General features: G+C 39.1%; 1 protein-coding gene across 1 annotated transcript; it reads right to left on the bottom strand.

Moving 5' to 3' along the window:
• Positions 1-2769, bottom strand: LOC126595661 (ACT domain-containing protein ACR4-like). The gene is made up of 7 exons (XM_050261959.1): positions 2520-2769; positions 2307-2352; positions 2072-2186; positions 1886-1953; positions 795-1391; positions 564-668; positions 1-475 (listed from the first exon to the last, which is right to left on the bottom strand). Exons 1-7 carry the CDS (start codon positions 2591-2593, stop codon positions 131-133), a joined length of 1350 nt encoding a protein of 449 aa, XP_050117916.1. The 5' UTR covers positions 2594-2769; the 3' UTR covers positions 1-130.
• Between the last annotated feature and the right edge of the window lie 7228 nt (positions 2770-9997).

Below are 9997 nucleotides of genomic sequence, written 5' to 3'. Positions count from 1 at the left end.
TCAACGAAGGGATTGACCGGAAGCTTTGCATTGCAACTTCAGAGAGCACGATTTACAACTAACCGAAAAGCGTCCTAACATACATAGACATTAGACAGAGGCAACGGACCTAGTTTGCCTAATGAGACGCTCAAGAACATGACTTTATCAAACCCAGGTTGTAAAGGAACTTCTCCGACCTAGTGCGAAAGAGATTGCCCAAAGAGAATCTCCCACTCTCCTGCGGTGGAGATTTTGAACAGAAGTCGTCTTGCAGACTCAGTAATGCCAAGCCAATCTCTTGCCGAACGGCTTCAATTGTCTCGCTCTTGACTTGATTTCCAGATGCATCGGTCACATAGAATACATTCACAGCTTGGGAGCCCCTGGTTGTAACCTCAGCTCGGGTGACTGAAAGACCGTTTTCTCTAAATATGCGTGTCACATCAGAAAGAAGGCCGGCTCTGTCATCACCACAAAGCTCTAGTCTTATACCCTGCATTAGAAATGATGCATTAACTTCAAAATGCTATGTGAAATTGGGAAAAGTATATTTCGAAATAGAAATTCCAGTGTGTCTATACCTCAGAAGTCCGTCTTCTAATAGCAGCTTCCAAGCAATGGATAACCCTCTGCCTTTCTCCTTCAGAACTAATAGGGCAGCCGTCGGTATGTCTTATATAATACTCCTATCACACAAATTTACAATGTTAAAAGAATTAGATATTTGTGTTCATTACAATAATCAAATTAACCTAACTACTGCAACCAGGAAAAAACAAATAAAAACACAACTTGAGGGAAACAAGGAAAACCTGATAAGCCTCTGGTCCTTCAGCAATCACAGTTGCATGATAAACCACATACTCCATATCTGTTAAAGTGCACACCGTGTCAAAGAGCAACTTAGGACGGTCTGGACACCTCAAGTTCACAACAGTATATCCTTTATCGACACAATTTTCAACGGTTACAAGTGGTTTGCTACGATCACTGGCTACAGAGTCCGCATTATCCATGTCATAATCACGATCAGCGTACATCATCTGGTGAAGCCTCCTCTCCTTATGTGTGGAACCAACAGAAACAGCGGTGTTGGCACTGCGCTTATCTCTGTCCCCCTTAAGCACATAAAGGAGAAGCTGTTTGATCTTGGTAAGATGCTCAGGATCATCAATGGGCCTCCCAGTTTCCTCGTCGGTGATGTACACAACTGATGCCATTCTTGAATTGTGAGTCCAGACTTCTCCAGCAACCACATTGCATTTGAGGTTCGAAAGAACAGCAAAAACTTCAGAAAGCAAGCCTGGCCTGTCCCTTCCAGTCAATTCAATAGTAGTGTGTTCTGCGGCAGCTTGGACACCCACGGACCTTCTCAAGGATCGGAAGCTTCGTGCTCTTGGTCCCAGTGACTGCAAAATTTGAATTCAATAATCAAAATGACTTAGAATTTACATGGATTCACATATAATTTTGCAACTTATTTCAAGCACAAACCAAAAACCAAGCACTTTTCTTCTTTGTCATCCGCCAACAAAGTGAACCTTGCTTTAAAATGCGAACATATGCAAATCGATACTAATACTTAGTTAATAAATGCAACAAGACTTGGGCAAATTATACCATGATAAAGCTAGAAGACGCAGCGATTAATCAAGTTTGCTATAAAGGGAATTGTTATTAGCACTCCAAAAATCTCATTTGGCACTCCAGACTTTCTATAATTAGAATATAATTAGAAAGAAAGAGGGTGTAGAATAAGATTTTTGAAGTGCTAATAACAGTTCCCGCTGTAAATTCCACCTATTAAATATCAGTCTAAACCCCATTCTCAATTTCGCCATTACACCGGAATTCCATATTTGGTAAACTAGAAGAAACAGAGCTATTAGTTCCTGGGATCTACCTGTTGAATGCGTTCCGCGATTCCGTCATCAGAGAGCTTATTCCCCTGTTGGTCAGTGACATGAAAAACTGCAAAACATTCATTAAAAACAAGAAATTCAATCATATATATTACGAATTTGGGATAACACAGTACCTGAAAAACTCAAATTATAAAAAATTAAAAAAAAAAAAAAAAAAAGCTCACCATCCATGAACCATTCGCCATCAGAAGAAATATAAGCTCTTCTTATAATGAGATTCAAATCATTCAGAACCTGAACCACCTCCAGCAAACTCCCACGCTTATTCGCACTGTCTACCTACAAATTTATCGAAAAAAAACAAAAAACCATTGTTAAAATTATATAAAAAAAAATTAAGAAAATAGTGACCCTTTTGGATTCCTTGCAGAATACAATTCAAGAAATTCAGTCAGATACCTTAATCAGAGTGGCTTTCCTGCCCGATGCATTATCAACTGTAACCCTACAATTCCCATATCAGCAAGAAAACATATCAGAAAACAGTAAAAAAAATGGAGAATTTCAGCTCAAGAAACATTGATATTTCAAGAAAACAAGCAAAACCCATTTTTTTAGAGCAAACAATTCGACCCCGAAAAATCCCAGAAACGAATAGGAGAGTGAATTTACATCGGGGGGTTGATTCTCATGGCGAGCTTCTCGAACTCGTCGTCGACGGCGAGAGAAGGGGACCAACAATCCATAGGGGAGAAGGAAATGGGAGAGGTAATTCAGTTATTGGGATTCCAGAACGGTAAAAACTGATGGGAAAAAAGGAGAAAAGGTTGGAGCTTTTGTTCTTTCTTCTTTCAGTCTCTGGGAGTTTCTGGGTAGCTTCATAAAAATGTAATGAGGGGAGGGGGGGAGGGGGTGGTTTTGTGTGTGGCTGTGTGTTTAGTGTTGGTTGGGTGGTGGTGGCTCTTGAGCTGGACCAAGAGTTTTGGAGGGACAAAACAACAAAATATAATTAACAAAAATATTATAATAATTTATAAAGAAAACTAATAAAAAGGGTTTGAAAACTTTGAGTTTTAATGATAAGAACAAAATAAAGGGTAAAGTGAATAGTACCATAATTGACTTTTTAGTGTAAAAATGTGGTTTTTCGTTAAAGTGAACAGTACCGAGAGCTTTTCGTTAAAGTTTCATAATTTATATTAGCCATAGCATAGATACTATGTCTGATTATCAATATTGTAAAACCAAAATTCACATCAAGAGAGAATATAAAATGGTCGTTAAGATTTTCACAACATTCAAACGACTTTTTGTCACCAAAGCGGTGGTAAAAAAGTTTCTGAATAACTATTTCGATCTTAAAAGTGTATGTTATTCGGGAAAAAACGTGAAAGAGAAGATGCGGGTAACTGATATATATCTCTTTTTGTTATATTTTTTTTAGCTTTGTTGACAGGGTTAATTTGTTATTCTCATCTTCTTTTAGTTGACAAATATTTTTTTGTTAATCAGCGATCTAAAATACTATTTTTACCATGTATTTGTACCACTTTTCTCTAATAAAGATAAAACTCATATGTATTAGTGACTTACTGCTGTTGGAGAAAATGTACAAATAAATAATAAGTATGGCCGTATCTCGGATGATTTAGATATGATCCGTTGAAATTATTATAAAATTGAAAATATCGAAATGGAAACAAAATATTAAAAAATAAAAAATTAGAGGCGCACGCGAGTATTAAGTGAGTCAGTGCCAAGTGGGGCCGATCTCACCCTCATAAACTTGGTCTTTCCCTGTTATTCTCTCTCGTTCATTCTCAAGAAAAGAAGGCGGCTAATTTTTCTCTTTCTTATTTTGATTATACTATTTCTTGACGTACTATGATTCTGTAATATATGGGAAGACGAATTCAAACTCGGATTGTCAACGAGAAGGAGAAGGAGAATCGAAATTGAGCGTAAAGTGAGAAAAATAGTGTAATGTGACTAATGTCAATCCATCTAATTCGCATAATCTCTCTTCTTTTTTTATTTATTTTTTTAAATCGATCCTTTTAGCCGCCTATAAACTGGTCGTACAAATTAGACTAGTACTAATGACGTGTTTTAAATGATTAGGGGCCTAGGGTTAGGCTCGTTTGGTTTTAGTGTATGGATTAGATTAATCTACTACTTTATGCTTTTGTCTTTATTTTTTGGGGTCAAACCTTATCCATTTGTGTTTTGTCTATGCACACACACTCTCTCTCTAATAAGATGGAAATCTAGTAGGATTATGCTGTGCTTTTCAGCTTTAGGGGATCCGTCGTCCCTCCGAGTTAGGGAACCCTACCCTTATTTCTTAATTATTCGAAATCTAGGAGGATTTTTTGTTGGGATTTTTTGGATTTATTTTTCATTTTTTTCATTTTTCCAATCTAGAAGATTTATTTTAAGGAAACCTCAGCACGTCTCATCTATCTCATTCATTGTATTATTGTCCCAAAATCCTGAGGGGAATTTTAAAAATAAATATATAAAGAGCTTTCTGCTTCTAGTAGGGCTGTCCCAAGCTGGATGAATCCCCTTTTGTCCAATTTGACCTTTAGTACGAGAAAGAACATAGGTTTAATATGTCATTGTATTGGAAAACGTTTGTTACGTAATAGATTGAGTGATAGGTATTGTCGAGTTAAAATGTCTCGTGTGTTTTACAGTTCTTAATATAAACAAAAATTACAACACATCATGACTTTCTTAGTTTCTCACCACTATGTTCCTCTATGAATTTCTGAAATATCCTAAAGTGCTTCTTTTATTTAATTTCCTTCTTAACTAATAACTTATTTGACACTTAGCAACCTTAACTAATAACTTATTTGACACTTTTTGTTAAAATGACCTGAAACGCTTCCGACAACATTTGAAGAAAAAACAATATAAGTGCTTAAATATTCAAGATGATTTTATTGTAGGTGTAACAAAATCGCTTTTAGAAAATTTTGGGTATAAGAAATGTATTTCATTTAATATTACCCGAACTTATGGGCATCCTCCCCCACCCCCACAACTTTGGCATATTGTACATCAAGTTTATAATTCGACAACATGTTTAATGGAAAATACTTGCCAAACTTGTTCATATTCTGTGCAGTATGCACCGTCGGATCAAATTCCACCCCGGACCCCTTGACGGCTACGCACTTCAGCTGCCTACGAGGAGTGGAGGGCCCCATCCTTAATTTAATGGCGATGGAATAAAAATATGGATTATTTGAACCAACCCACCATATCTATGATTCCATATATTTGCATTGCAAGTGCAAGATATTAGGCTCGTTTATAAGTGATTTTAAAATGACAAATAATATTTTTTGTGATATTGATATTGGGTTTTAAAAGCACTTAAGTTTTTTTGCAAGAAGCACCAGATATGTGCTTTTTTTTATGCTTCTTGCAAGAAGCACTTAAAGTGTTTTTTTTTTCAGAATCTACTTGAATTTTTACTAAGAATCGGTTTCAAAAAAAAAAAATTCACCAAAGCGCTTTCAGCCATTTTAAAAGCACTTCAAAACAAATCCATTATCTTTTTTGTCATCTATTTTTACTTTTCACACTCTTATTATTTTTTAACCATTAATTATCTTCATTTCATTCGATCGAAGAACAAAAAACTAAATAAGTGTGTGGATATCACCGCGTATTATTTTGGGTTAGCAAAGACCTTAAACTAGTCAAACAAATGAAAATCACATGGGCGCATTAAAGGGCATGGCAGGGCCATACAGAAACATAGCACTTGCCAAAACCACTATTCTGCAGGATCTGCACATGATACACACATGGAACAAGCACAACCTAAGGAGGCACTTAAATAAACCAAGTGGGCCTAAACCCTCTTTACTCGTGCAATTTTCCACACAAGAATCTTTTGAGTGTTACGATCACACTGTGTTGAATACGACTGTCACCAAAATTATCGCTAAAGTTTGTGGTGTGGTTTTCTTATTAGAAAGGTAATCAAGTTGTTAATGTTTTAGCTTCCATCGGTGTAGCTGCTATTGCTTATTACTTGTGATTCACGGTTTTAGATTTTGTATATTCACACCCTGCTTGTAAAAGAGTTGATAGAGAGGCAGCTGCGGTGGCGGTATCGGCATGGGATTGGCCATTTTTCCAAGACATGAGCAAGATTCAAAGAAGCATGGCATTGCCAAATTTTTATGCAATTAAAATTAAACAAATAGATTAGCTGCTAATAAGTTAATCATACCATTCGTGGCGTTGGCTTCACCGTGGTTTGTGACACATTGACACTCGTCAACAGACCATATGGGGGATCTTCGAATGCGACATGGGGCACCCGCCGCACCAAATATTATTAGATAATTACCTCCCAATAAAATACAACAATCAAGCAAACTCCATTTTAAATGCAAAACATTCTTTAAAATGCTAATCATACTTAATAAAAAATAATCATCATCTAATGAATTGAGTGCAACTTTTTCTTTCTTATGTTTTTAGAGTTTAGAGCATTAAGTGGCGTTTGGTTTTCGATTTTTTATTTTTTATTTTTTCTTTGAGGAAATCGATATTTTTACACTAAAGAGATGGTGAGTTCAGCTAAACCACCTAAGAAGTAGCCTAATTTGGTAGAATTCGTTATCCACGAGATTCGAACTCAATACCTCTCACTTTTGAGCGAAGAGGAATATCACCAAATCGTAATTTGATTTTCGAATTAAGTTTTGTTAGAATGAAATTCTTGTCTATTTATAAAGCATGTTTACTTATTTCACTTAATAGAAGTCAGAACGAGAATGACACTTGACTATTCGTATATGAGATAAGAAACTTTTTTGGTGATCCCGTATCTAGTTGTTTTGGTAAGACTATCTCTAACCTAGAGTGAAAAATTCTAAAATACAGCTTCGTATTTTTTACTATTCTTTTCCTCCAAGGGTAATGGCCTATATTACGCACCCCAATGTTATAATTTGTTAAACTTTTGTATTTCTTTAATTTTTTTTGTCGGCTAATTATTTTGGAATTAGGTTTTGTATAATCTATCTTGTTTTATTTTACGAATATTTTGATGTAAAAAAATTCAAATGGTAGGTTTTTTTTTTATTTATTTTTTTAATCTTTATGGATTACGCACCAATGGAGGGGTATTTATAGAGTTTTGGTGTCGGCTCTGTTTGTACCATACTTGACCAATCCCGAAACTACTGAGCACCGGTCAACGTTATACCGTCAAGGATCTAGAAGAGCTTCCCTTCAACCAGGAGGCCAATCACAATGCGACACGTGTCGACATCAGAAGCCAATCACAGCTCGACACGTGTCAACATCAGAAGCCAATCACAACACGACACGTGTCGATGTTAGAACAAAACTAGAAACTCTCCTCTATAAATAGGGATCATTCTCCCACAATAATCTCTAATGTCATTTTGTACTAAACTATTCACTAGAACTCACTAAACCAGAGCTTGAACCTATGTATTTGTGTAAACCCTTCACAATTAATGAGAACTCCTCTACTCCGTAGACGTAGCCAATCTGGGTGAACCACGTACATCCTGTGTTTGCTTCTCTGTCTCTATTCATTTACGTACTTATCCTCACTAGTGACCGAAGCAACCAAGCGAAGGTCACAAAACCTGACACTTTCTGTTGTACCAAAGTCCTCGCTGATTTTGTGCATCAACATTTGGCACCGTCTGTGGGAAACGACACTTATTCCCATTCTCTTCAGCTTTGTCAAGCTGGTTTCCACCGCTCGTACACTCTCTTTTGGCCAAGCATCTCTCTCCGATATGGGAAGCGAAAGAAGCCGCATCACACAGAATGACACCCCCGCTGGACCTAGTATGAAGCAACGAAAGCAGGAAGGAAATAGAGTTACTCTTCAAGCTAAAGTTGATGAGCTAGAAGTTCAGAACAACAAGATAGCGATGAAGAATGAAGTCCTCCAGGAACAATATGAAAAACTTTTCGAGATGCTTCACGAGGCTAGGCAAGCTCAAACACATAAGCTCGTCGCCCCTGTTGAGGTCAACAATCAACTGAATGCCCCCCAACACGGAGGGTCGCCGATATCCGACACGGACATCCCTGATAGGGATCGAGCTACACATCAATGTGATAATCAACATGAGACTTCTCTCAACCCAGCTGCTTCAACCCGAAGCAGGAGAAGTAGAGGAAAACACCTTCTCACAGAGGGAGTGGAAGGATCAAAAGCTGTCTATCGCGATTGTCGAGACTTCCTAAAGCAACGTCGAGAGAATCCCATCCACATAAGCTCGAAGATCAATGACCCAAGGGTTTCTGAAAGACTCGGTCCTCTTCCACGACCCAGGCTAGCCGCCAATCTAGAGAATAGGCAACAAGTCCCAGAAGAATATGAAGGTACTGGGGACTCGGAAACATTCCGACATACTCATTCTAGAAGTCAGTGTGGCGAGTCCAGAGAAAGATCACGCTATCTTGATCAAACTTTCCTACTTCCAAGAGGCGATGGGGACTTAAAGAAGAAAACTTCGGTGGTGCACGACTCCGTTCAGGACCCCCTTGTCCTGCAGCTCCTTGAGGAAGTAAGCAAGCTGAAGGCTGAACGTCAAGCCGAGATACCTGACTGGACCAACCCAGGCCTGGCCCTCTTACAAGAAGGATCCTCAACACTCCCCTCCAAGCGAAGACAAAGCAGAAGCTTGACTTACAGCTCTATACTGGAAGGGAAGACCCGATTGAACACCTTAACCTCTTTGAGTCTACCATGGTATACCGGGGACACACCGACGAAGAACGGTGCCTTCTCTTCCCCTCCACCCTCTCTGGCGGAGCTTTAAACTGGTATTGCCGTCTTCCACCTGAGACAGTAGACTCATTTGAAGAGTTGAGGAAGCTGTTTGTCTCTCAACACATCTTCTAGACCGATCGTTTGCATTCCGCAGATGACTTGTACACTATTTGCCAGAAGCCGGACGAGTCATTACGAAAGTACGCTGGCCGCTTCAGCCATGAGTATTCTCGCTGCGCTGAGGCAGATGACAAGACCGCCCTCAAGGCTTTCACGGCAGGCTTACGTGACTGTTTCTTCAAGTACATGATCAATGCCAACACTTGGAAGACTTACTCTGAGGTGATGACACAAGCTTACAACCATGCCTCCGCCGAGGCAAGGACATATCAAGGGAAACCCCCTACAGTCACCCCTTATCAGCAAGTAGGGAGTGGAGGCCAGATCCAACCAAATGAAAAGACCTCAACCTTCCAAATGGTAGCAGCACACCCCCCTGCCTCATTTAATGCTTCGCCAAGTCAGCAGACATATCAATCTCAGGGCAAAAGGAAAGACTTCCATCCTCACCAATCTCATTTTAATAAAAAGAATAAGGGGCACTATAGCGATAACTCAGGATATCGTCACAATAATGCCCACCCCCAGGCAGTCAACGCAGTGGGCCAATCACGTGTCAAGACATGCCCTACCCCGAGGTATGAGACATCCACCTCTTTGAATGCTACATGTGCTGCCATCTACCCCAGTATAGCTCACCTGATACCAAAGCCAAAGCTAAGACAGCCAGATTACAAGTCCACGAAGAACACGGGCATGTTTTGCTGCTACCACGAATATAATGGCCATGATAGTGAGAAGTGCATTATCCTCCGTGACCATATTGAAGCTTTGGCACGTGAAGGAAAAATTGATCAGTTCCTCCTTCACCCTCCAAGGGATAACCGTAACCAACGCCAGGTGAATGTGATATATTCCATAAGCAGTGGCACACCCATGTCTGAATCTTCCAATAGGGCCATGAAAAGCAGTGAACGAACTTTGAGACCTGGCCATCAAGTGTTTCACGTGGAAGACATCAGAGGAGGCAAGTATCAAAAGCCTAACTGGGATCCAATATGTTTCTACCCTGAGGAAGAAAGAGGTATCATCTACCCTCACAATGACCCGCTGATCGTGGAAGCTTACATAGTAAATTTTGATGTGAAACGAATCCTGATAGACACAGGTGCTTCAGTCAATATCATGTTTGCTGAAGCTTTCAAGGCACTTAATGTAGCTGAACACTTGCTCGATCGCTCGATTTCTCCTCTGATAAGCTTCTCTGGCGATATCGTGCAACCTTTAGGGAGTATAC

This window comes from Malus sylvestris, chromosome 13 (genome assembly GCF_916048215.2).
Source record: "Malus sylvestris chromosome 13, drMalSylv7.2, whole genome shotgun sequence".
NCBI lineage: Eukaryota > Viridiplantae > Streptophyta > Magnoliopsida > Rosales > Rosaceae > Malus > Malus sylvestris.
This window is presented reverse-complemented; position numbering and strand designations above follow the sequence as displayed.